Below are 23,361 nucleotides of genomic sequence, written 5' to 3' on the forward strand. Positions count from 1 at the left end.
TCCACGCACTCCATTGAGAACAAGTGAGAGAATGTGGGAAAGAGGACATGTTACCAGTTACTAGTGTATTTGGAAGCAGATTGTATGAATTGCTTAGTGAGTGGTAATTAGTTTAGCTTGGATAGCTCCCCTCACTGATGATAATAAGACCCGTTGTTGTTGTTGTTGTTGTTGTTGTTGTTGTTGTTGTTGTTGTTGTTGTTGTTGTTGTTTATTATGTACTACTAAAACTGGGTTGTTTTACTGTTGTCGTAGGTGTTATAATTCGGTTGGTTGGTGGTGGTGGTGGTGGTGGTGGTTCTGGCAGTCAGTTTTAAAGGATAGAAGGGCTTGTAGTAGTCTTATAACAGTGCGCTTAGGACTAGAACTACTAAACAATTTTGGCTAAGTAGTGCATATCATTATTGAATCTATATATCGATCGAATACTATGCCACAGAAAAACAAACATCTGACACCGGCCAGTGCTGATTTGCATACCAGCCACACAACAACATTAGTAGTCTAGTCAACTGAATATTTCGATCAACTAACCGGGACAACGTACTGACAGCTGTCCGTCCAGTTATTGATGCAGAAATAGAAACACAAATGCCACCGTTTGGTATGTACGGAAAGGTATTATCTATAGATAGCTATGCTGATATGATCAGGACAAATCACTCAACAGTATGTAAAAGAGACGACGAGCAAGTGCACAATGGCAGTCATTTCCAGCATGAACACCGCACTGTTGAAATGAGATCATTTCTCGTCCATAGCGGGCGACACGGCGCGGATCTGAGGCGACTGCTGGCCATGGGATTGCCCTTGCTCCAGATCAGCTGGGTCGCGGCTGCTGATGCTGTTGCGATGACGGAAGAATCGGCCGCGACTGACAGAGGACAAACTGTGACCACCCTGGGATTCCATTGACTGGCGACCGGAGCGCGCCGCAGACGGGGCGGCGCTGGTGTTGGAGTGGCTTCGGCGGTGAGAGGTAGATGCACGGCTCTGCCGCTCGGCTTGCTCTTCCTCTTCTTCCTGGATGCGACGCTCCGCGGTTTCACGGTTGGCCATCCGGACAACGTCATCCACACGAGTGCGGCGGTCTTCAAACACATCACCCATAACGTCGCCGGAAGAAACGTCGCGCATGCCCAGAGAGAAGTCAACATGCTTTCGCGTGAGCATTGAGTCACCACGGGCCCGGGCAGCGGCGGCGTCCGCGCCCTTGCGAAGGATAGAATGCTGGCGGACAGAGCTGCTGGTGCCCATATTTTCGGGGAGCGAATCGTGCTGGTGGACAGGGGTGGGAGGAGGCCGGCCATCACTGCTGCCGGGAGGAGCGCCCATGTTATGCGAAGGGAACCCGGCGACATGGAAGGGAATGTCGACACGGGCACCCTGGAGGTTCATGCGTGGGCCTTCGATGCCAATCTCTTGCAAGGCAAGCATCAGCATGCAAATGAACTTATTGCGACGTTGCAAACGCAAGCCCTCATTTTGCCAGTTGGACTTGTAGAAGAAGACAACATTGAGGGTGACTGAGAAGTTTTCAGTCACCTCACGCATCTCAGTGAGGATGTTAGTCTGGAATTCCCGGCGTTCGCTGCGGACAAATTCCAACAACCGTTGGCGAAGACCATCAATTTGCTCGAGTGTCGTGCCATACTTGATGACAATAGGAACAGCCTCGGCCAGGGCACCTGATCTGCGCTGGTTGAGAATGAAGAGACCGTTCAGATAGCTGTTCGGGGCTTGAACAACGTGACCCTGCATCTTCTTGAACTCGGTATACAAGAGGGAAATCTGCTTGACGAAGTAGTCATCACCCAGGCCGGAATCACCTGAGTTACCATAAACTGTTACGCGGTCACCAACATCAAACGGGTGCTTGATGAAGACGAAAATGACCGACTGAAGGAACTCCTGTGCAGTGGCAGAGAACAGCCAAGACAACGCAAGGATACTGGAGCCTGCAGACGTGAGTACGCCGGCAGCCGAGGTGGAAATCAGGGTCAAGAAAACGATCAGGGCAATGACAATCACGAAGAATTCCAGTACGTTGTCAAGTCTTCCGACAACAGAGTCAAGGTCTTTCAAAGACGCAGTGATGGCTTTGCGTTCGCGTCCGATTTCCACGCACACAGACTCCAATTCCTCCATTGAAATATCTCCGTTCATGTCCTTGTCGAACATGGTAAAGGCAGCTTCGGCTTCGTCATTGTTATCAAACGCCTCCTTCAGATCTCCAGAGAAAACGGTCTCAAAGCCATCCCGCACGAGAGTCCGGTAGAGTCGCCGAGCCAAAACCTGGCAACCGCTCGTGGTTCGCAGCAAAGCCAGCACAACCTGGTAAGGGTGGTTGCTGTTGGTAGCCGTACGACCAGTGAAGTCCGCTGCAACTGCACCAGCAACATCACCAACCTTGGTGAAGGCACCCTTAGCAAGACGCCCCGCTTTACCAGCGTAATGGAACGGGATCTTGAGGCCGTTGTTAGAGCCGGGCTGCTTTTGCTCCTCAAATTCCTTGTCCTTGGCAGTAATTTTCCTCCGCGAGAATTCGTATAGTTTGGTCAAGCTGCCAATCTGGAACTTGTTGATCTCGATTCTATCGGCATAAGTACGTGTGTGGAAGCTGATGGCGATCAGCTGAATGATGAACTTCTCCACCAGGTTGAGGATCGTCCAAACGAAGACGGAAATGATGATCTTGTTGAGCGTGTTTTCCCAGGAGCGCGTCGTATGGTTTCCGTCCACGTGATGATTCTTCATCGTGGGGAGGAAAGAAATTTCGACACCCAACCACCAAAAGAAAAGGGTCGCATGCAGTTCCAATTGCTTGGCAAGATCACGCCATTTCTTTGCATTGTTGGTAAAGATACTGGCGAGCGCATTCACAGGTATAGGTATTAACTTGGAAACAATCTGCCAGGACTCGTATCAGCAACAGGGCAATGGGAAACGGGTGACGATATCAGGGGTACTCACTCTTCCAGCCCACAATGTCAACCAGACAATTTCCAACCAGACAGAAAACCAGACCAACCGGACACCTCCGACACTGGCATCTGGATATGCCAGCGCGCCAACCAACAACGGAATTAATAGGACGATCACAAGGGGCACGATGTAGGTAAGGTAACGGATGATGAAACTAGATTCGTGGAGTTTCTTGACGAATCTGGCAATGTTGGTATTGGGATTCTCGGGTGGGTTGTAGACTGCAGCTTTCTCATGCAGCGGATTAGTGGCCTCATCAAACTCGTCGACATGTTCGTTCGGGCGCGAGCGAGAACGTGAACGAGAGCGGGAGGTGGATGTACGGCCGCCGTTAACACTCTTTTTCGACTCTGCCTCTTGGGTGGAGCGCGAAACCATCCGTTCAGCCTCCATAACTGCCAGGTCGTCTTCTAGACGCGTAGATTCTTCTCTCGCAGTGACAGGAGAGCACAGGGCGGTCCTATCCAAGTCATTGTAAGAAGTGTCCACCCTCAGGTGGTGTCCATTACTAGAACTGTCATAGACGTAGGTTCCTTCGTCAGAGTCAGGAGTGCCATCGTCGTATCTGTGCTTGCTCTTCTCTTCCGGATGATCAGGAGAAAGATGCTCTCCCATAGACGTCGACATGTTGGCGCCAGGCCAGGAGTCGAAAGCGAAGAGCTAGATTACAGGCTAACCAGCAGTGGGATTATAGATCGAATTACTCCGAAACAGACTAGATGCTGGGTATGTTAGACGGGAATCGATCAAAAAGAAGCCATGCACAAGCTTAACCACGAGCACATAGTGAAGAATGAAGAATAAAAAAGTATAGACAAACGAAGGGAAACACCTGGAAGATAAAAGAGGGTCTGGTGCAAGCGAGAAAGAGCACGAGCAAGGGCGAAGGCTGACCTACACTGGTGGGAATTCCTTCCGAAAACCAGCAAAGCTAATGATGCATTGACTCTGGCCGGTGGCTCAAAAAGGAACGGGAGATAAGCGGGCACTAGTAGGATTGTGCAGATGGAGGAAAAGGAAAAATGCACAGAAGCAAGTAGTAGAGGGAGGGAAGAAGAAAAGGAAGCGTAATGAGTAGAATAGGACAGCGTGTAGGTGGGGAGCCCGTGAAAAGAAAAGAGAGAAAGAAAGAAAGGAAAAGACAGAAGGACAGAAAGGTACAGGACCAAGTGAGACTGGACCTTGGTTCGACAATTCGACAGCAGCAGAGCAGAAGGAGGAGGAGATCGATGCGGGCGAGATGCCGATCGCACGGGACAATTTAACCAACTGGAGATTCAATGACTGAAGTCTGAAGGTTTGGCAAAGTCCAGACCAATTCCATCCTCGAGTCAGACTTCGGTTATACTCATGAGTCTTCCTCCACACCATTTAATCGACACCATCCTGTGATGCCCTTTTACAGGGGACAACCGGTAATATCCGTGTTAGATAGACCCTCTACGTGGGAATAATCTCAGCCATCCGCCTTAAACAATGGTGGCCGCGGGTGGCGGTCATTCGACGATCCAAGACCTCGATCGATATGGATCCAAGTATCCAGTGGGCGTGCACTCAGCATCGGTTCTGGCCCAGTGGCGCCCAGTGGGTCCGAGTCATCTAACGTTAGAAACTTCAAACGGGTCCAAAGAAAACTCTGGGACCCAGAATACCCTTCATGCTAACCCAAACTACCTGCGTTAGCTCCTCCATCGTTGCAGCCTTAGTCTGGTGTCTCACAGCGAGACTGCGTTCTCTGAGAGGGGGGGTCAGCTTGGCATTTCGCGGGATTTGGTCCTGCAGCGACAGAGAAGAGAGGGGAGATTATTCGGATTTATGTAGGAAATTCATCTCGCTTTGCAGATGCACAATCCGCGGATTTGATGGGGTGGGAGGTTTCCAGACAGATGTCAAGTCTGGAAAACAGACCAAATGATGTTATCTCATCCAGCGATTATTCTCCGAAAGTCTTGAACACAATAATAAATGTGGAAGACTGGAAGGGCAAAAGTGGCCACCGCCAAGAAACGCCACCTCAGGCACTCCCGGCTGTCCTCCAGCTGTGCACAACGTATTGCACAAAAGTCATCGTGGATTGATTCCTGGGTCAGCACTTACGTCGGAGAACCACATCTCGGAAATATTTTGCCCCCCACTACGCAGAATGCCCATGCTTGTTGCCCGGCCTCTATACAGTTCGTCAACCCCCCGGTTACTGTCCCTGCAGATTGTTGTAATTTTAATCCCGCTGCCGTTCCAACTTAAAAGGGATATTATGGTTTGTGAGGCGCGAGTCAGTGCAGTCTATAGCTTTAACACTAGTATATGGCGCTAAGCCTGGAGGATCCCACCATAGACACCATCTGAGTCTTGACGTCTCAAAAACCTGATTTCTACACGCTAGTGTTTTTTCCAAGCAGCCAATCCTTCACTTCAGTCTTAGATGGATGAATGAGACCGCCTCTTATGATAGGTGACAAAGAGGGACGCGGCTAACCTACCGAAAAATTATACCTCCCCAGCATGATATTCGGAATTACAAAGCGCCATCCTGATTGGCTTGTGCATTAAGTAATTGTATGCGCATACTTAGTTATGCTCCTGCTTGCCTCCATCCTCCATTATCTGCCACTTCCACTCACCCCATCACATTTTCAAAGAGCTGATCTCGATTGGGTTATCAGCTCGACATCATACCTTTAAGCACGCGAATTCCATTGGCAGGTCCGCTCTCGGTTGTTGACGTGTCTTGCCCCGCCATGTCCACTGAAGATCTCGGCGGTCATCTGCACGGTAGATGGGAAGGCCATGATAACCGTAAATGGAAGGTTATGAATTATGCTTACGAAGCTCGAATCATCGAAGTGCAAGGGCCATCTCGGTTACTCTGTAAACTGTAGTATGGCATCCATCGGTAACGGTTTGCCGTTCTCACAACGACTTGGCCGCATTGGTTCCCATCTACCTGCCGGGTGTTCGAGTGTTCCACAATGCCAAAATACGAACCAGAATTTGTGGTCAGGTCATTGTTGACTAGTAGTCATCGTGCCTGTCTGCCTGTTTTACGGCTCTTGTTAGTCCATGTAAAATAAACAACATGTAGGCATAGATGCGTAGGCATGGTGTAGGGGCAGAGTGCGGGGAAGATCGACACTAAACAGTTTCAAACTATCTCTTCCATCAAATTTCCATATCGTGCTTACTCGCCCCTCTGATTAGATCTACCGGGTACTCCATACAGCTAAATATTGTAAGGCCAGCAGGGGCATCGCAGCTACCCCTGGTCTGTGCAGGTCAAACCGCTGTCACACATCACGAATCCCAAGGATGGCTTCCCCGCATTCCACGGCAGAGGGCACGTGGAGTATGGAGGATTCCGCTATGACAGGAAAGAGATGTAATAGCTTGGAAAGAACTCCGCAGTTGATAGATTCTCTGGTGTATCGGGGCGTCAAAACATTAGCACCCGGTTCTATGGGAGGGAAAGAGAGAGAGACCAAGTGAAGTTCACGTGCTGATCGACTGATCGGTCGGAAGCAGAAGGGCCGCTGATTGGTCGAAGGAGCCTTGTCTTGTTTATTGGACCGGCAAGAACGACTGATGCTCTCTCTTTCCATCCTCCATCCTATTGATCCAGTAACTCCCTCATCCTCCATCTCTTTCCTCTCTTCTTCTTCCATCATCCTCTGGGGGTTCAGTCTACTGCTTGTCATCCCAGACTATTGACCATTATCAAGACCTTGCTGAGCGAATCCCTTGCGTTTGTTTACGACGATAATTGGATCCATTCTCCAACATGCGAGGCGAAGTATACCCCCCGTTGTATTTACCTTTGGACCCCCGCACCGTCACCCCCTCCCCTTATCCATAAACATCCATTCCCACAACCTCACGTACCAGCACTCATTCAACTTCCTCATCGCAGCTTGACTTCCCTTTATTCTAACTATTTCGTTCCATCAGGTCTGCCATATCCACATCGGCCAGGCTGGTATCCAGCTTGGTAACAGTGCTTGGGAGCTGTACGTCCTCACCGCTTTTTATTGTACCCCGATATAGATGCCTTCATAGATGATTTCATGCTGACCGCGGCCATCACGGCAGGTACCTCCTTGAACACGGTCTCAAGGCAGATGGCCAGCTCAATCCTGAGGCTGACGACGCAATCAATTCTGGCGGTTCGTTCGAAACCTTCTTCACCGAAACGCACAGCGGCAAATATGTCCCTCGCTCTATCTTCGTGGATCTTGATCCTTCGGTACGACTTTATCCAATCAAAATGGCTTATTGAATGTATATGGTAAACTGATGGATGCAGCCCGTCGATGAGATCCGCACCGGCCAGTACCGTCAACTCTTCCACCCTGAAACGTTGATTAGCGGAAAGGAAGACGCCGCCAACAACTGTACGAACTACTTCTGGTCGGGCCTGAACATGTAAGCTAATGCTTGTCAGATGCCCGTGGACATTACACCATCGGTAAGGAGCTTGTCGAAGCAGTTGCCGACCGCATTCGTCGTGTCTCCGGTAGGTTAACCACAATCCTCTGAAACCTGACTCTTCGGGAAGTAAGCTTACACACACAAGATAACTGCAACTCCCTGCAGGGATTCTTGGTTTTCCACTCCTTCGGCGGTGGTACCGGCTCCGGATTTGGTGCCTTGCTGCTCGAGCGTCTTTCCACCGATTATGGAAAGAAGTCGAAGCTCGAGTTTGCGGTGTACCCTTCCCCTCGTGTGTCGACCGCCGTCGTTGAGCCATACAACGCCGTTCTCTCCACCCACAGCACGATTGAGAATGCAGATTGCACCTTCTTGGTGGACAACGAGGCGGTTTACGACATCTGTCGCCGCAACTTGGACATCCCACGTCCCGGCTATGAGCACCTCAACCGCCTGATCGCACAGGTCGTCAGCTCCATCACCTCCAGTCTCAGATTCGATGGTGCCCTCAATGTCGACTTGACTGAGTTCCAGACCAACTTGGTGCCATTCCCTCGTATTCACTATCCGTTGATCTCGTATGCACCTGTGGTCTCGAGCAGCCGCAGCTCCCACGAGAGCTTTAAGGTGCAGGATCTCACCTTCCAGTGTATGTACTTCTCTTTGGGACTTTTCGTCTAGGCATTGGTGGTGGTAGATGGCTAACGGTGGCTGCAGGTTTTGAGCCGAACAATCAGATGGTGGTTTGTGATCCTCGCAAGGGCAAGTATATGGCAGTGGCTCTGCTGTACCGCGGTGACGTGGTACCCCGTGACTGCACCCAGGCCATCGCCTCCCTCAAGGCCAAGGCCTCGTTCAATCTCGTTGAATGGTGCCCCACCGGCTTCAAGTTGGGTATCAATTACCAGAAGCCCGTTCGGGTTCCCGATACTGAGCTGGCTCCGGTCGACCGCTCCGTCAGCATGCTCTCAAACACGACCTCCATTGCTGAAGCATGGGGCCGTCTTGACCACAAATTCGACCTCATGTACTCGAAGCGCGCCTTCGTTCACTGGTACGTGGGCGAGGGTATGGAGGAAGGCGAGTTCTCCGAAGCTCGTGAGGACCTGGCTGCGCTGGAGAAGGACTATGAAGAAGTTGCCAATGACAGTCTGGAGCCGGAGGGTGAGGAGGGTGAGTACTGACACCTTTCACTACCCTAATGGCTTGTACTGCTTTGGTCACTTCGTTTCTTGGTCTGTCTCACTTTGCCGGTCAAATTGTGTCTGCCCCGTCCTTTATGCTTGTGACAACCCCCTTCCTTCTGTTCATGCGTCCCTAGCGTTGTTTAATTTCCCTGCTCTTACTTAATGAACCGATACATGCGCTGCGGGAGAATATGAGCACACGAATCCATCGGTCTTTTGAAAGGACGTGAGAGTGTATTCCACGTGGAAAAGGAAAAAGTCTAGTATTCTATCAGATAATATACACAATCAGGTGGTTGCGAGTGCGCGGGATCCTGTAAGCTCAATCCTCCTTGCTCGTAGCTACCTCCATATCCTGGAGAAGCCGTAAAGAAGTCTCATAGGTCCACATCGTCACCGCACTCGCGGGAGCAGCCTTGAACAAGCTGACCGTCAAGCCCCGATAAAGTCCCCGGATACCCTGTGTCCGTAGGATCAATTTCATCGTATTAAACACACCCTGATACTCAGGAATATTGCGATGAATATATAACTGCCGCGTCGGGCCCTGCACCTGCAACCTCTTCCGAATCAAATCCAACGGAAACATCACCGTCTTCGACGACACACTCGCAATCACACCGGCCGCCGCATCCCCCGATCCAAACGGCAAATCCTGATACTGCGCCAACGGCGGCCTCAACGCCTCATACGTCGCAAAGAACAGTCCCATATACGGGACAATCTGTCCCACCGCCGCACTACATCCCCGAAAGAACCCGGCATACCCTTCATTCCGCGCAATATCCCTCACCGACGACATCAGCGAGGTGTACACCCGGTCCGTGCCCTGCGCGGCGAACCGCGTCCTCAGTAGATCCAGTGGGTATGTAGATGCCGTTGCGAGACCTCCGGCTGTGGCGCCCGCGACGAAGGACTCTGCGGATGGTGGAAGACGATAGGTGTCGAGTTGTGCTAGCGCTTGGGTTGTTGTTCGGTATGCGCTGAATTGGATCACCCCGTAGCAGACGTACATTAGTTCGGCGGGGATGTTGCCTTTCCAGAGGCCTGTTATACCCTCTTGACGGATGATGTCTCGCATTGTCGAGAGGGTGCCCTTGTAGATGGGACCGGTTACATCGCGGTGGGAGATGGGGTCCGATAGGGAGTGTATTTGTAGCTGCAGGCGGATTTTGACGACGTCGAGGGGGGCGACGCAGAATCTGGATGTAGATTGATGGATTAGGTGGTTGTTTGGAAGATTGTTTTAGGGGATATGGGAGTGGGCGCACCGTGATACGAGGCCGGCTATTCCGCCTGCTAGGACGACTTGTCGTCGTGTGCCCTGGATAGTTGTAGAGTTTATCAGCTTGTGCATTTGGATTGAGAATTGAGAGATGGTGCTAGGGGCCTGGGATGTCCATGGCTGGATTGTTGAATGGATGGATGGTGCATGAGGATCTGGGGTGGCTGCGTACCTCATCCTTGAGGTGTTCTCCCCCGGCCGACATGCATGTGACGGTGGATGGTTAATGCGAGAGAGATGTAGGTATTTGAAGCAAAATCGATGGTCGCGAGTGATAGCACGTTATATAAAAGTTGTCATTGATGTGGTTTTCCCCGTGGTGGTGGAGTGTTGTAAGTGGTTGTTTCGCTTATGGCCTTGTAGAAAGGCGACGGGCAAAAGAAAAAAGGGTAAAAATGATGCTAACGCTCTAGAGGTATGACGTGTGTCTGTTGCTGGTTCTTTTCTTTTTTCCTGCGGACGGACTTTCGGAGACTTCAAACTGCCGGATTTAGTTCCGTGGATACTTTGTTGACTTTGTTCACACTTGGATTTATCTACTATGCTACTGCTATTTATGTGATGTTAATTTAGCAGCGGGCAATTATGCTCCGTCTGGAACAAGCAACACAAGGGATGGCAAGAATATCTCCTGGTGGATGATGATGCCTGGTGTCTCTGCCTGACTGCCTGACTGCCTGGTTTGTACTCTAAAGCGGCGGCGAGTCAGTGCCCAATCAGGTGCCATCTGAAAAACCTCGGTACAAACAAAGTCGCATCGGATCATAAGTTATTATCTGGGGGATCTCCTGGCGTCCCACTTCTTCCCCAGCTCTCCTTCACCCCCCAACCCTGGAGTCCTTGGATGCGGGCACCTTCAGGCTCTTCATAGCAGGTCTCCTCGCTGCTAGTATCCGCCATGTCTCGTCTGTTGCGAACCGCCTTCCGCCTTCCCCGGGCCTCATTCCCTCCGGCCTCCGTTCTCAGCCGTCGTGTCTATTCGTCCTCTGTCGTTCGTCGCTCAGCAGCTAATGCTATCCCTCCCTCCGACAATGTGGCTCCCATACCAAGTGATGCTGCTCCCACAGCTAGCAGTGTTGCCTCCGCAGCCAGCATTGCGGCCGCCGAACCGAGTGCATCACATGAAATAGCAGATGCAAGCAATGATCCTGCATCATCGCAGTCCAATCAATCCTCACCTCCGGAAGCAGGTGATCAGCACGACGAAAAGACCCAGACAACGAGCGCCGGGACAGTGGAATATCAGGATGATAAATACACAATTAGACGCAAAGAAGGAGGCCTAGTCATCGAAGAAGGTCGCAAACGCCCCATTGAAATCCTAGACATTATCCTTCGCGACTCCTGCAAATGCTCTTCCTGCGTGGACCCTCACTCCAAGCAACGCAATTTCCGCACGAGCGACATATCCTCTGACATCATCTCGGAGAACCCTACCATCAAGCACGGAAAGCTGCACGTAACATGGAAGAACGACTTCCGCGGCGCTCCTGCCGAATCCGCACACGAGTCCACATACGATCTCCGCCAGCTCCGACACCCCATCATCTCCCCCGTGGAAATGGAGTCCGCGGGCAAAAACCGCTGGCGAGCATATTGGGACAACAGCCGCATGCAACACTGGCAGCACTGGATCACCTACGACCAGTTCATCAACAACGACATCTCCTTCGCGTGGTCCATGCGTACCCTCGCCGAACTCGGCCTCATCTTCATCAAAGACATCCCAGACTCGCGCGAAATGGTCGAGAAGATCGCCACCCGCATGGGTCCCATCCGCGATACCTTCTACGGCCGCACCTGGGACGTGCGCAGCATCCCCCAAGCCACCAACGTCGCCTACACAGACCAGTTCCTCGGCTTCCACATGGACCTGATGTACATGAACGACCCACCCGGCTACCAGCTTCTGCACTGTCTCCAGAACTCCTGCGAGGGAGGCGAATCCCTCTTCGTCGACACCTTCCGCGTAGCATACGACATGAAACAGGACGACCACAAAAACTACTCCCGTCTCCTTCATCATCACATCCCCTACCACTACAACCACCCGGACCACTTCTACACGAATTCTTGGCCCGTCTTCGAAACAGAGACCTTTGATAACAGCGTCACGGAGGGAACTAACTTCGCTAAATCCCGTCTCGTTCACGTCAATTATTCGCCTCCGTTTCAGGCACCCAGGAAGGTGCAGTCTCCTGTGCCCCGCAAGTTCCGCGAGAAGAATGAGGCTCTCGCTAAATTCGCTTCTCTGCTGGAGGACGAACGATATATGTTCGAGCTGAAGTTGAACCCCGGTGAATGTGTTGTCTTCGAGAATCGCCGTGTGGCGCACGCGCGTCGTGGGTTCAAGACTAGTACTGGTGAGAGGTGGTTGGCTGGTGCGTATGTGGATGAGGATGCTATGTTGTCTGGGTTTAAGACTTCGTCGAATAAGTATCCGAATTTGTGGAGGTTGAAGCGGAAGGGACTGAATAGTAAACATGTGAAGATGTTGAAGGGGGTGAATAAGCCGGATGAGCTGCCCTAGATTTTGACTTATTTAGGGTGGGGATAGCGAGAGGGAAGCAGATATCCATTGTTAATGATACGAAGAGAGGAAGATGTATCATACACGTTTTGTACGTACTGCATACAGCTGTGACCTGAGGGTCCGATACATGAATACTATACATAGTTATACGAAGTGGTGTTGAATGAGTCAATCAAATAATAAATGGTCTTTTATTTAGTAGGTTTTATATAAAGGGCGACGCAATTCCCATGGCACTCATGGGTATAGATATCATCCAGTCAAGTACTATGTAATCAGCGAATAAATTATAGACACAGGAAAGAAGGAGCAAGACGCCGCTAGATCTCAAGCTCTAACCATTGAGAGTTGGAAAGACAAACGTGAAAATAATAAGGTAGAGAAACTGGGTACCCAATACGGACAAAGCCGCGGTATTATTCGACTTGAAATTCTATAGCCTAAGCAGCGGGCTTGTTAACGGAGAAGCGGTCCAGAAACTCGGGATCGTTCTCAAGTTCCTCCTTGACCTTTTAGAAACATTACGTTAGTACTGCAGACACACCATGAAAGGTAAAGGGGCGGAAGGAGGGGCCTTACAATATCCAATCCACCAACCAACTCACCCTCAACCCACAACTGCGGGAAGGTAGGCCAATCTGCAAACTCCTTCAAGCCCTGTCTCACATCCTCATCGGCCAAGATGTTGAAGAACCCGTACTTGACGCTCCGCTCACGCAGAATGCCCACGATTTGCCGACTGAATCCACACTGAGGCGCACTGGGAGATCCCTTCATGAACAACATCACCGGCGCAGCCTTCACCAACTCCGCGAGACGCGCAAACAGCGCCTCCTTCGGCTGTTCGGGGGTCAATGCGGGGGCAGCTGCGTTGCCGTTCGTGGCGGGCGCCTGTGTAGCGGTGGCGGGAACGTTCTCTCGAGGCACGGCTGTCAATGGTGGGGGGATGACGGTCTTGGGAGCACCGTCTGCAGAGGCGGCGGCAGCGGCACCGGCGTGGCGCTCAACGGCATCGCGCACTTGGATTGCTTCACTGCCGCTAATGGTTTCGAGAATCTTGTTGTCCCGGACGAGGACTACGAAGGGAACAGCGGTGACATTGTACTCTTCCGAGATATCAGGGAGCTCCTCGGCGTTAACGCTGAGGAAGGCGATGGAGGGAGGGTTGGTCGCGGGGTACTGGGAGGCGAGGGCGGAGATGACGGCGCGCATTTGGGCGCAAGGAGCAGCCCAGGGGGCGTGGAAGTAGAGAACCTGTAGGCATGACGGGGGGATGGAGGAGATGATGTTAGGGAATTCGGCCTCAGAGGCGACTTCAACGAGGGAGGACATGGTGATAGTTCGGTTGGGTTACTGAGGTGGGGTTTCGGCGGGGAAAACTTGGCGTCTGATGTGACGATGGGAGGAAGAAGATTATGAGAAGGATGAGTGGAGTTGGTAGGGAAGGCAAATAAACTTGGGAGCGGAGGAGGATCAGGGAGGGAAGAAGACAAGAGGCAGAGGAGAAAGAGTCACGGAGTGCCCCACGGTGTGGCCGAGATGGAGGGAAGATGGAGAGCAGGGGAAGATGGAGAGCAGAGGAAGATGGCTGGCCGATGGCGAATTTTTGGCCGCTTATCAGATCGAACCGTCGGGGCCGTTTGTAATACACGGTCCTTACCCGCTTTCTGCCCTGCGATCTTCGGCGTAAGACGGAGACGCGATGGCTCCGATGGTGTGTCAGCAACAAGATACTGCCATGAGTGCTAGCAGTCACTCTGTGGCCAATGCGCTTGACGCTATAGGTGCTGGATTCCACTATCTAACTTCATTAATCTATGTTGATTGTTCTTGCAGCATCTGAACGCAGGAACATGCTGCTCCGTTGATAGGCGGACCTAGCCCTGCATGCCATCCGTACCGTACGGTAACCAGATAGATTATCATCACGTGCCTCAAAAGTCGGCGGGATTCTGCGTCGCGCGACCTCTGTCGATCTTCTGGTCGCCAATTCCCCATCCTTGCCTAGACCTGCCTGTAACTGTCTGAGTCGGCATTGCGATATCGGAAGCACGCTGAGTGATTCTGGTCGATTCTTCTGCAGCTAGCAGGCCTTCCGAGCCCCCGAACCTGTCGTGATTTGTTCTTTGCCGCCCCGGTCGTCGCTTTAAACATCATGGGAGGAAACAAGCGCAAGCGCACAGAGGCTGGATGTTCAGATGACGAAGATCCAGTAAGAGGCAGCTCAGATGCGAATAGCTTTGGCGTTGCTCAAACGCTTTCGCTCCTAAACTCGGGCAAGACAAAGTCTCAGAACGGTATCGACTCGGAAGAACCTGGGAAGGCGCAGGATGAAATGCTGAAGGAAAGAGCTTCGAAGAAGAAGCGCGTGGATGGGGAGAAGACAAAATACCCCGTCCTTACCTATGTTGAAGGAAAATTGCAATCATCCATCCGGATCTCCGATCTCCAGAGTCTGCTACTCTACTGCTTTGCTGATGGCGTCGCGCCGCAGTGGATCTCAATAAAACACTCTGGTCATGTTAGGAAGATTGTCGTGCTGATGGTGCCTGGTCTGGAACTGGGCATGTTCGATGGTTCACTTCCTTTGGATGCAGATTCAGTTACTGAGAAGGAGACGGAAGAACCTGCCGGTGCGGACAAGGCAATGGAGGAGGATACAAAAGCGGAAGAATTTGCTCGCTGGAAGCAAGGCCTGCCGCTGGAGGACCGGTCACATCGGTTCAATCCTCGCCCTCTTTCGCGTGGTGACCTTCCGGCTCCCCTACAACCGCTAGCGGACATGTTTCCTCACGCCTGGCCCGTAAAAGCCCCCGGTGATTCTAAGTACAACAAGATCCACTCTCCACTTCAAGCCATACTTCTATCTGCTCTACCGAAGGGCAAGGACAGTAACACGAAGGGAGTAAAACCTCCCAAGGTGGACAAGAGTATCGCCTTCCAGCGTACACCAATCACCACTTTTATCAGCTCCCTGGAAGATCTCCGGGAGAACGACTATGTGCTTCATCCGGCTCTGCTCGCCACAGAACAAGAGAAGTCGACTTTGTTGGAGAGCCGTAAGCGGGCCGGACATTCCAAGGAAGATGGATGGGTAGATACTCACGTCGAGAGCTTGGAGGCTGGTCAGGTACCAGACTCTGAAATCCAGCAAGGCAGCATGACCGCAGGCCGGGATGTGCTAGCGTTGGATTGCGAGATGTGTATAACTGAAGGTGGCCAATCCGAGCTCACGCGCATCAGCATGGTCCGGTGGGATGGTGAAGTCGTACTAGATGAGTTGGTGAAACCCCAGCGACCTATCATCGACTATTTGACTCGTTTCTCTGGTATCACGAAAGAATTACTCGATCCCGTCACCACCACCCTTGCCGATGTCCAGCAGAAGCTTCTCTCCCTCCTTACTCCTCGTACCATTCTCGTCGGCCACTCCCTGAATTCCGATTTTAGCGCCCTGAAACTCACTCACCCGTTCATCGTCGACACCACATTTATTTACCCCCATCCCCGCGGGCCGCCGCTCAAGTGCAGTTTGAGATGGCTCACCCAGAAGTATCTCGGAAAAGAGATCCAGAAGGGCCAGACCGGCCACGACTCGATCGAAGATGCGCGCGCAGTGCTCGAACTTGTGAAGCAGAAGTGCGAAAAGGGTGAGCGCTGGGGCACCAGTGAGGCATCGAACGAGAGTATTTTCAAGCGCCTCGCACGCTCCATGCGTTCGGGGAAATCGGCCACCAACGAAGGCCGCACCGGAGCTGTTGTCGACTGGGGCAACCCCGAGCGCGGCTTTGGGTCACAGGCGACTGCATCGATAGGGTGCAGCAACGACACCGACGTAGTAAATGGCATCTCGAAGGTAGTCAACGGCGATGACAGCAACCCCTCCATTCCCGGAGGTGGTGTTGACTTCACATGGGCTAGGTTGCGTGAGCTTGAAGTTTATCGCGGCTGGTGCAATCGGATGCCCGACCCCAACAACGCCAACGAGTCGACGACGCTCGTTCCCCCTCCTGAAGAAACGACTCCGACATCCGCCGCCGTCTCCCCCACCAAAGAAGCCACTCGCAACCTCGCCGACACCGTCTCTCGTACCGTCTCCAACATCCACCAAATCTACCAATCCCTCCCACCTTGCACGTTATTCCTTGTCTACTCTGGTACCGGAGATCCCCGCGAAGTCAGCCGCCTCCAAGCCATGCACAAGACCTTCCGCGAAGAATTCAACTCCCGCAAACCGTGGGATGAGCTGACTGTCAAATGGACCGATACTGAGGAGCAGGCGCTCAAGAAGGCCTGTGAGCGAGCCAGAGAAGGCTGCGGGTTCATGTGTGTGAAGTAATAAACATCTTACCTTTTTTTTCTTCTTATTACGTCAATTATTTTTTGCTCTTCCGTACGGGACTGTGTTTTTGACCAGGCAGCAGACCGGGTTCAGGATACAGGTCCTGGTGGTTTGGTTCGCTTATTGGGAATGCCTTTCGAGGCTTCTTGCGGAGGTTCCCCATGCTTTGAACTCTAGATTATGGGTATGCGAGCCGCGCTTCTGACCAAAACTTACTCGCCTACTACCTAACTGCCTAGTATCTACATTCTATCACGAACAAAAAGGCACAGGACATACTGAAGCGATCTCAAAATCGGACATTTTTGGATTGGTTGGTTAAAATTGGGCTGAACCACAGCCAGTGTGGGGATATCATTGTGCGGAAAGCTAGACTGGCAATCTCAGCCCAGTGGGGAAATGTATCAAAGAAGGGGGGCGCCATGAAAGAGCTAGTAAATAGTAAGGCGGCGGGTGATCCCTATAGAGACCTGTGTAGGGAGAAAAGAAAAGAAAAGGGGCCACTTTTTGTACAAACACATGAAAGAAGAAAAGAGAAGGGACGTCACATCACCCAAGGATAGAGTATAGATAATACATTTGATAGAAAGAAGGATGAAAGGAATAATAAAGTGAGCGGATCAGTCTAGCTTGCTTGCTTTTGTGTATCAAAACTGAAGACTTCACGTTTTTGTTTCTAAAGATCCCACTCAACTCGCTCTCACCGCGAATCCTCAGTCTCCATTGCTTCCTCGCGCTGCATAGCTAATCGTACCATGATATCTCGCGCTGCGGACTGTGCTTTGCGTTTCTCTCGTGTATCGGGCTTGTGCACTCCGTTTGCGCCGCCATGCGAGTTTTCTTTGCCTGTGTGTAGTGGGGGCGTTGGCTGTTGCTGTTGTTGTCGCTGTTCAGTCTGGTCTGGTACGTCGTCCCCGTTCTGAAACCCATTCTGTGTTTGCTCTGGCTCCGAAGGACGTGTGTCGGCATTAGCTGCGGCGGATTGGCGCCGTGACGGGGGCCGAGATCTACTGCGCAGGCTTCGTGAGTGAGCGGGTCGGTTCTCTTTTGTAGTGCGGATATCGCTGGGACTGGAATCCGTGAATTGGGTGTCTTTGTGCGTGTTGCCGTTTTGCTCGGTCAGTGCGGTGGGGTTTGGGCTTTCATTGTTCGCGTTGTTGGTGGGAATGTCTGGTTTAGCGGTCTGGCTGAATGATTTGCGCGAGGGTCGGCCGGGTCTGCGTCCACTGGTTGGGGGTTTATCTGTTGATTGAGATAGGCGGGGACGTTTTACTATGGCTTCTCGGTGAGAGGTGGCGGAGTTGTTACTGTTGTCGTGGTGATGGTTGTCGTCAAGGTCGTTTCCGTAATTGGGGGTTTGTTGCTGCTGCTGTTGTTGTCGTTGCGAGGGGTTGACTTCGATGTGGAGTTTGGGGGAGCCTGATGGTGTAGGCTCTTGGGTTGTTTTGTCTGTTGTGGACATGGATATGGAGTCCTTCAGTGGGATTTTGACTGGAGGTAGGCTGGCATCTTCTAGCGAGAAGTCTGCGATGCTGTCTGAAGAGTCATCGTCGAACGAATCTCTTATTGGGTGGGTGCGTCCGCTCGGAAATGAATCTGGCCAGGGCCGCTTCCGACTCCCCTGTAATAGGCCTGGGCTTCGGACTTCTGCAAGGACTGTTGTGTCGGCGTATAACGGTGGTGGTGGCGGCGGTTGTGCTTGTTTTAAAGTTTGTTCTTCCGCGTAGCGATTCCTCAACTTGAGTGCTTCGTTTTCGAGCTTCAGTCTTTCGATCTCATCGGCTTTGGATCTGAGTTCCTTCAACACTGTTGCAATCATCATGTCCTTGCTGGCGGGGGTGCCCATATCAGATGTGAATCGACCTGGGCCGTTCAATTCGATGCGCAGAGCGGTGAATGCGTTCTTCAACTCGGACATGGTATCGTGAAGGTTGCTGACAGAACTTGTGATGTGATCGAGGCTCAGACCTTGGTGCTGGATCTGTTGTTCCATAGACATGTTGTAGGGGTCTAGCTCCGTCGATGTAGTGGGTATCAGGGCCCCAGCATGGACTGGGGTTCGGTCTTGTCGGGAGGGAGGAGTCGGACAGAGGATGCGTTCGAGCGATCCATCCTTGAATACGGGCTCTACTGTGCGCATGGTAACAATTTCCCGGAACGACACCTTCGATAGCTTCCAGAAGATATTGGGGCTGCTTCCGTGTTAGTCGAGAAACGTGAGACAGATGCCTTCCAGAACAATCCCCCCACTTACCCATTGTCTAGAGAGCAGAGCACGCCCAACTTCTGTTGACAGAGCTTACAGGAGATTTCCTGGAGGATCCGGCCTCGTAGGGTACTCAGCTCTGATGATTGCGGGATCTGCTTCTTCTCCGAGGAGATGGAAATGCGATGCAGCTCAACGCTCAGCCATCCAGCCACTATGGAGTAAGAATTCGAAAGTTTAGCCCACTCGTTCTCCAGCGCAGCCAGCGAACTCGAGCATCGCGAGCACTGGCAGAGGATTGCGGGGCGGGTAAGCCGAGACAGATCCATGGCGGTGGACATGACGGGGAGGCGCGTTGGAACTCAGGCCTTGAAAGAGCGTCTGGCCGTGAGCCCGCGTGAAGTTGCGAGATGGACCAAAGTCAGGGCGCAAACCTGCCCGCAAAAGTCCAGAGGGATCTCGACTGCTGACTCAGCCGTCAATGGAGACACGTTGGCGGGTCGACCATTCCCGATTAGGCTATCGATAAGGGCCGCACGCGTTTCACTGTCGTCATACCCGGCCCTCCGTGTTTCCCGTTCAGTGGCTGGGCCCGGCTTCCGTTCCCCTCCGTGTATGTATCTTTACGTATGTTACCGTGATGCTTCTCCTGATCAGCCCAACTAGATATAGCCTCAGCTAGTTACTTCAATACCTATACACTTGGCATTGCTGGCAAGAATGCAGTCCATTGAGAATGATAGAATCTCTACAAAAAGGATCTCGATCATGCAATGATTGTATCACAATGCATGACCTTCTGCTTTCTTAATGACTTGGTGTATGGAGGAGAGCACTGGCCTTTTCTTCCGTCACAGCCAGATATGCAGGTAAGACTTTTGACAGTCCTCCAATTAACTTCCGTACTAAAGTCTGTTTAGTTTTAGTGTTGAACTAACTACTACCTAGATGCAGGCTTCCAGATATCTACATATCAGCACTCAGCACACATGTCACATCCTGGCCCTTACAATTTCTTGTTTCTGTTCCTCACCTGCTCATTATTTAACCTTGACTTTGCCTTGGTCAGATAACAAGTCTGTTCGGACATCCCTCATCGGAGAAGTTTAATATCCAGGAGAGTATAAACTATAATTGTCTTCATCTGCAGAAAACAAGCCAGTAGCCTTGACATGCGGCTTTTTTGGCTAGCATTGTCTGGGTTCATATGATTCTTCTCAATGAGCGCGTAGTTATTCATCGCACCTCGGCTTAAATGGAGGGAACCAGGTCTCACTATCATTCTTTGCCTGTATGGAAGATGTTGAAAGTGGGACATGGCTTCGTGGAGCTTTGTTTTAGAAAACTATAAAAGGTTAATTGGAACTGTAAGGTTTACTTGGTGAAGTAGGTGTCGAAGGTGTAAGATTAGCGGACGATGTAAGCTGCTGAATCTGCTAGGTTTCATCTAAGTTCATAGTCCCAAACGCATCCTTTAAGCTGTGGTGGTGCTCAAGACTTGATAAGTCTATACTAGAGAAGAACGCTTCTACTTCAAAAATTGATCATGAGAGGAACTAGGCCGAATCGAGTATGAACCATGCACCGCCTGGGCCCATCTCATTGTCGAATCACAGCCCTCCGGAGAATCTCCTCATTGTTCCTATCGGTGATTAGTCACTTTTTGCTTTCCCTCGGAATGTCCCCCGCATGCCCGTTAGATTAACAGCCAATTCGTTGCCGCTGCCTACTTGCTTTTGCCTTAGCCCTGTTATCATTTCAGTTTTGAGGCTCGATGGGATCCTTGGCCCGCTATTCTCTTCGATCCTTGTTTCCTTTAAGACCCTCCTTCCCAATCCCAAGATCCGCATACCGTTCCAGGATCGCCATGGCTAGCGTATCAACAGCTTCCAATGGAAGCAGACCCAGCACGTGGCAGGGCGCTGGGGCAGCTGAGTTTGACCTGAGAAGTGAGTATGACTCATAGCAGAAGAATGCTGCCATCGTGATGTCCGCTTTTGCTGAGAATCATGTGTCGTAAGGTGATACAATGACCAAGCCAACTCCGGCAATGCTCGAGGCTATCTGCCAGACCACACTTCTTGACGATGTCTTCGGTGAAGACCCAGTGACAAATGATCTTGAAGCTTATGTGGCAGAGCGTACTCAACATGAAAGCGCTCTCTTGGTCATGTCTGGCACAATGGGCAACCAGGTTGCCATCCGCACGCACCTGAAGGAACCGCCTTATTCTGTCTTGTGCGATCATCGGTCTCATATCATCTGTTACGAGGCTGGTGGAGTAAGCTCCCTCACGGGCGCTACAGTCATGCCCGTCACCCCGAAGAATGGTGTTCACCTTACTTTGGAGGATATTAAGAAACATGCGGTACTCAGCGATAACATCCACTACTGTCCTACGAAGCTCATCAGTCTTGAGAACACGTTGGATGGGATGGTTATGCCACTTTCTGAGGCTCGGCGTATCACTGAATGGGCCCATCAAAACAACATCAAGGTCCATCTGGATGGTGCGAGACTTTGGGAAGCAGTGGTGTCCGGTGCCGGTAGTTTGCCTGACTACACTACTTTGTTCGATAGCGTAAGCCTATGTTTCTCGAAGGGCTTAGGTGCCCCCATTGGAAGTATTATTGTTGGCTCGAACGAGTTCATCAAGAAAGCTCGATGGTTTCGCAAATCCATCGGTGGTGGTGTACGTCAAGCTGGAGTCATCTCTGCGGCGGCCCGCGTCGCGGTTGAGGAGACGTTTGGACCAGACCCCAATGGACAGCAAGGGAAGCTTCTAGGGTCTCATCAGAGAGCAAAGAAGGTTGCCGATATGTGGACTAGCCGTGGAGGCAAGCTATCTCACCCTGTACAGACCAACATGGTGTGGTTGGACGTCGAGGGGTCGGGCTTGGGGCCTGATGACCTGGCTGAGATCGGACGTGAAAAGGGGTTGAAGCTTGGGGGTAGTCGCATTGTCGTCCACTACCGTAAGTATCCCTTTCCCATGCGAACTACTCTCTCCTAATCAATCTAACATGACTGCAGAGGTATCCGAAGAGTCCCTCTCTCGACTCGAGCAGGTGTTTGAGGCAGCTATGAACAAGAAAGCTTGAGCGTAGTACTGACTAAAGTAATTATACGGTAGTCGCTGAATAATAGCTCTAGTGGATATAGGATAGACCCGACCTGAATCACTAGGAAGTAAATCGATCTGAAGTCGAGTGTCACGCGTTGGATCCACGGATTCATTAGATGCGGTGTGTTCCGCCCGCCTATGCGCAAGGCGCACTCTTATTGGCTCAGGCGTGGCCGTCCGGGGTTCTGCCTTGTTGGTGCCTGGGGCTCTGCTGGACTTTCAAATTAAAGAGCTGCGGTTTACCACCCCAGCCTTGCTGCTGCATGTTTCTCGGACGACGACTCCTGTCGGACAGTCTCTCGTCTCGTCTCAGTCCCTGGCTCCACCTTTCATGCTCCCTCTATCGCATCTCCAGAGCCTGGCAATGCAGTAGATAGTTGGTGGAGACTTTGCTAGCTGTGTGAGTCTAACTTTCCGTTCTCTGTGCACTGTTGTTTGTTACATGGGCATCCTTGACTGATACCTGAACTTGCTATAGAAATACGCTTGGTGTCCCTCACAAAGCCCCTTCGACAAATTCCCCTTTCGCTCCTTGCTTCAATGGTCCAACACTACGAATTCCTGAGCAGTTTAGGTCCCAATCTGGTTGGCTTTCAAGCCTGGGGCTATCCATCACGACTGAGATACTTTTAAGACCTCGCTGCCTATCGCTCGAAGGCACACTGTATAAAGTCTTGTTTGGTACATTTACTGGCCCTCGTCCTGCCAGATTATTATCGCATACACCAGGCCTTGGATAATTTGGGTGTGATATCGGGGTGCGCTCTCTTAAGGTTGCTGGAACATCGCGCGGGCTGGTGCTGTCGTTTGGTTGCTCGCCAGGTAAGGTCTTTCATACCTTCCTGCATCGCTGCAAGAATTGTTCAAACATACAAACGAACAATCTTAAAATCCTAGCAAGGCTTATACTTCCAATAGGTCTATGATATGGAGTCCTGTTGATCATCGCCTTGGTTACGCATAGTCCTATTCCCATTTCTCTACTCGCAACCCCTGCACATATACCCTTCAGTGTTTGTCTTGTCAAATAGTTTGCTCCTACTTTTTTTTGCATTTTTTTTTTTTTTCTTTCTTCACAATATTCTTTCATTTCCCGGCAGTCGCACTGGTTTTGTCAGCCCTCGACGTCATCATCAATATCCGTGCAGATGGAGGCGACCCAGGAGTCCACCCAGCCATGCACGGACCCTCGCCGCATGGGCTACAACAATTCGGCCCTCCACGAGGATGATCTGACGGACATTGTTTGTATCTTACACCCAAATTCACCTGCAGCC

General features: G+C 51.5%; 11 protein-coding genes across 11 annotated transcripts; 5 read left to right on the forward strand and 6 right to left on the reverse strand.

The window, feature by feature from the left end:
- Positions 1-381: 381 nt before the first annotated feature.
- BDQ94DRAFT_136663 (Mechanosensitive ion channel family) lies at positions 382-3,771 on the reverse strand. Its single transcript, XM_026764908.1, has 2 exons — positions 2,974-3,771; positions 382-2,910 (listed from the first exon to the last, which is right to left on the reverse strand). Exons 1-2 carry the CDS (start codon positions 3,610-3,612, stop codon positions 745-747), a joined length of 2,805 nt encoding a protein of 934 aa, XP_026630593.1. The 5' UTR covers positions 3,613-3,771; the 3' UTR covers positions 382-744.
- On the reverse strand, positions 3,772-4,751 carry BDQ94DRAFT_136664 (uncharacterized protein). Its single transcript, XM_026764909.1, has one exon. The coding sequence runs from the start codon at positions 4,354-4,356 to the stop codon at positions 3,946-3,948; it is 411 nt and encodes a 136-aa protein (XP_026630594.1). The 5' UTR covers positions 4,357-4,751; the 3' UTR covers positions 3,772-3,945.
- A 630-nt stretch (positions 4,752-5,381) lies between these two features.
- On the forward strand, positions 5,382-6,428 carry BDQ94DRAFT_136666 (uncharacterized protein). Its single transcript, XM_026764910.1, has 2 exons — positions 5,382-5,402; positions 5,466-6,428. Exon 2 carries the CDS (start codon positions 5,803-5,805, stop codon positions 5,995-5,997), a length of 195 nt encoding a protein of 64 aa, XP_026630595.1. The 5' UTR covers positions 5,382-5,402; positions 5,466-5,802; the 3' UTR covers positions 5,998-6,428.
- Positions 6,429-6,590: 162 nt separating this feature from the next.
- On the forward strand, positions 6,591-8,910 carry BDQ94DRAFT_136669 (tubulin alpha chain). The gene is made up of 7 exons (XM_026764911.1): positions 6,591-6,772; positions 6,928-6,986; positions 7,069-7,222; positions 7,283-7,370; positions 7,421-7,492; positions 7,553-8,056; positions 8,125-8,910. The coding sequence occupies exons 1-7, from the start codon at positions 6,761-6,763 to the stop codon at positions 8,589-8,591; spliced, it is 1,356 nt and encodes a 451-aa protein (XP_026630596.1). The 5' UTR covers positions 6,591-6,760; the 3' UTR covers positions 8,592-8,910.
- Positions 8,911-10,246, reverse strand: BDQ94DRAFT_136672 (thiamine transporter TPC1). Its single transcript, XM_026764912.1, has 3 exons — positions 10,052-10,246; positions 9,866-9,918; positions 8,911-9,796 (listed from the first exon to the last, which is right to left on the reverse strand). Exons 1-3 carry the CDS (start codon positions 10,082-10,084, stop codon positions 8,917-8,919), a joined length of 966 nt encoding a protein of 321 aa, XP_026630597.1. The 5' UTR covers positions 10,085-10,246; the 3' UTR covers positions 8,911-8,916.
- A 430-nt stretch (positions 10,247-10,676) lies between these two features.
- Positions 10,677-12,571, forward strand: BDQ94DRAFT_136674 (putative Gamma-butyrobetaine hydroxylase subfamily). Its single transcript, XM_026764913.1, has one exon. The coding sequence runs from the start codon at positions 10,778-10,780 to the stop codon at positions 12,407-12,409; it is 1,632 nt and encodes a 543-aa protein (XP_026630598.1). The 5' UTR covers positions 10,677-10,777; the 3' UTR covers positions 12,410-12,571.
- Positions 12,572-12,584: 13 nt separating this feature from the next.
- BDQ94DRAFT_136675 (PICOT family protein) lies at positions 12,585-13,983 on the reverse strand. Its single transcript, XM_026764914.1, has 2 exons — positions 12,992-13,983; positions 12,585-12,921 (listed from the first exon to the last, which is right to left on the reverse strand). Exons 1-2 carry the CDS (start codon positions 13,742-13,744, stop codon positions 12,853-12,855), a joined length of 822 nt encoding a protein of 273 aa, XP_026630599.1. The 5' UTR covers positions 13,745-13,983; the 3' UTR covers positions 12,585-12,852.
- Positions 13,984-14,567: 584 nt separating this feature from the next.
- Positions 14,568-17,317, forward strand: BDQ94DRAFT_157087 (RNA exonuclease; the record flags this gene model as incomplete). The annotated part of the gene is made up of 5 exons (XM_026768696.1): positions 14,568-14,988; positions 15,106-15,471; positions 15,550-16,738; positions 16,830-16,938; positions 16,994-17,317. The coding sequence occupies 5 exons, from the start codon at positions 14,568-14,570 to the stop codon at positions 17,315-17,317; spliced, it is 2,409 nt and encodes an 802-aa protein (XP_026630600.1).
- On the reverse strand, positions 17,103-19,343 carry BDQ94DRAFT_91163 (uncharacterized protein). Its single transcript, XM_026776830.1, has 2 exons — positions 19,009-19,343; positions 17,103-18,946 (listed from the first exon to the last, which is right to left on the reverse strand). Exons 1-2 carry the CDS (start codon positions 19,299-19,301, stop codon positions 17,455-17,457), a joined length of 1,785 nt encoding a protein of 594 aa, XP_026630601.1. The 5' UTR covers positions 19,302-19,343; the 3' UTR covers positions 17,103-17,454.
- Positions 19,344-20,655: 1,312 nt separating this feature from the next.
- BDQ94DRAFT_136679 (threonine aldolase GLY1) lies at positions 20,656-22,237 on the forward strand. Its single transcript, XM_026764915.1, has 3 exons — positions 20,656-20,909; positions 20,982-21,935; positions 21,994-22,237. Exons 1-3 carry the CDS (start codon positions 20,735-20,737, stop codon positions 22,059-22,061), a joined length of 1,197 nt encoding a protein of 398 aa, XP_026630602.1. The 5' UTR covers positions 20,656-20,734; the 3' UTR covers positions 22,062-22,237.
- Positions 22,238-22,346: 109 nt separating this feature from the next.
- BDQ94DRAFT_136681 (uncharacterized protein) lies at positions 22,347-23,172 on the reverse strand. Its single transcript, XM_026764916.1, has 3 exons — positions 23,003-23,172; positions 22,563-22,906; positions 22,347-22,484 (listed from the first exon to the last, which is right to left on the reverse strand). Exons 1-2 carry the CDS (start codon positions 23,136-23,138, stop codon positions 22,581-22,583), a joined length of 462 nt encoding a protein of 153 aa, XP_026630603.1. The 5' UTR covers positions 23,139-23,172; the 3' UTR covers positions 22,347-22,484; positions 22,563-22,580.
- Between the last annotated feature and the right edge of the window lie 189 nt (positions 23,173-23,361).

Source organism: Aspergillus welwitschiae (assembly GCF_003344945.1).
Source record: "Aspergillus welwitschiae strain CBS 139.54b unplaced genomic scaffold BDQ94scaffold_4, whole genome shotgun sequence".
NCBI classification, from domain to species: domain Eukaryota; kingdom Fungi; phylum Ascomycota; class Eurotiomycetes; order Eurotiales; family Aspergillaceae; genus Aspergillus; species Aspergillus welwitschiae.

Coding starts and splice junctions, on each gene's coding strand:
- BDQ94DRAFT_136666 (XM_026764910.1), top strand. CDS start 5,803: ATGCTTACGAAGCTCGAATCATCGAAGTGCAAGGGCCATCTCGGTTAC.
- BDQ94DRAFT_136679 (XM_026764915.1), top strand. CDS start 20,735: ATGGGATCCTTGGCCCGCTATTCTCTTCGATCCTTGTTTCCTTTAAGA. Junction 20,910..20,981: donor AGCTGAGTTTGACCTGAGAA/GTGAGTATGACT, acceptor ATGTGTCGTAAG/GTGATACAATGACCAAGCCA. Junction 21,936..21,993: donor TCGCATTGTCGTCCACTACC/GTAAGTATCCCT, acceptor ACATGACTGCAG/AGGTATCCGAAGAGTCCCTC.
- BDQ94DRAFT_136681 (XM_026764916.1), bottom strand. CDS start 23,138: ATGCAAAAAAAAGTAGGAGCAAACTATTTGACAAGACAAACACTGAAG. Junction 22,907..23,002: donor CAGGACTCCATATCATAGAC/CTATTGGAAGTA, acceptor GAAAGACCTTAC/CTGGCGAGCAACCAAACGAC.
- BDQ94DRAFT_136663 (XM_026764908.1), bottom strand. CDS start 3,612: ATGTCGACGTCTATGGGAGAGCATCTTTCTCCTGATCATCCGGAAGAG. Junction 2,911..2,973: donor TGACATTGTGGGCTGGAAGA/GTGAGTACCCCT, acceptor GAGTCCTGGCAG/ATTGTTTCCAAGTTAATACC.
- BDQ94DRAFT_136669 (XM_026764911.1), top strand. Junction 7,223..7,282: donor TCGTGGATCTTGATCCTTCG/GTACGACTTTAT, acceptor TGATGGATGCAG/CCCGTCGATGAGATCCGCAC. Junction 8,057..8,124: donor GCAGGATCTCACCTTCCAGT/GTATGTACTTCT, acceptor CGGTGGCTGCAG/GTTTTGAGCCGAACAATCAG.
- BDQ94DRAFT_136672 (XM_026764912.1), bottom strand. CDS start 10,084: ATGTCGGCCGGGGGAGAACACCTCAAGGATGAG. Junction 9,919..10,051: donor GAGAACACCTCAAGGATGAG/GTACGCAGCCAC, acceptor ACAACTATCCAG/GGCACACGACGACAAGTCGT. Junction 9,797..9,865: donor ATAGCCGGCCTCGTATCACG/GTGCGCCCACTC, acceptor ATCTACATCCAG/ATTCTGCGTCGCCCCCCTCG.
- BDQ94DRAFT_91163 (XM_026776830.1), bottom strand. CDS start 19,301: ATGTCCACCGCCATGGATCTGTCTCGGCTTACCCGCCCCGCAATCCTC. Junction 18,947..19,008: donor CTCTGCTCTCTAGACAATGG/GTAAGTGGGGGG, acceptor ACACGGAAGCAG/CCCCAATATCTTCTGGAAGC.
- BDQ94DRAFT_136675 (XM_026764914.1), bottom strand. CDS start 13,744: ATGTCCTCCCTCGTTGAAGTCGCCTCTGAGGCCGAATTCCCTAACATC. Junction 12,922..12,991: donor TGGTTGGTGGATTGGATATT/GTAAGGCCCCTC, acceptor TGTTTCTAAAAG/GTCAAGGAGGAACTTGAGAA.
- BDQ94DRAFT_136664 (XM_026764909.1), bottom strand. CDS start 4,356: ATGGTGTGGAGGAAGACTCATGAGTATAACCGAAGTCTGACTCGAGGA.
- BDQ94DRAFT_136674 (XM_026764913.1), top strand. CDS start 10,778: ATGTCTCGTCTGTTGCGAACCGCCTTCCGCCTTCCCCGGGCCTCATTC.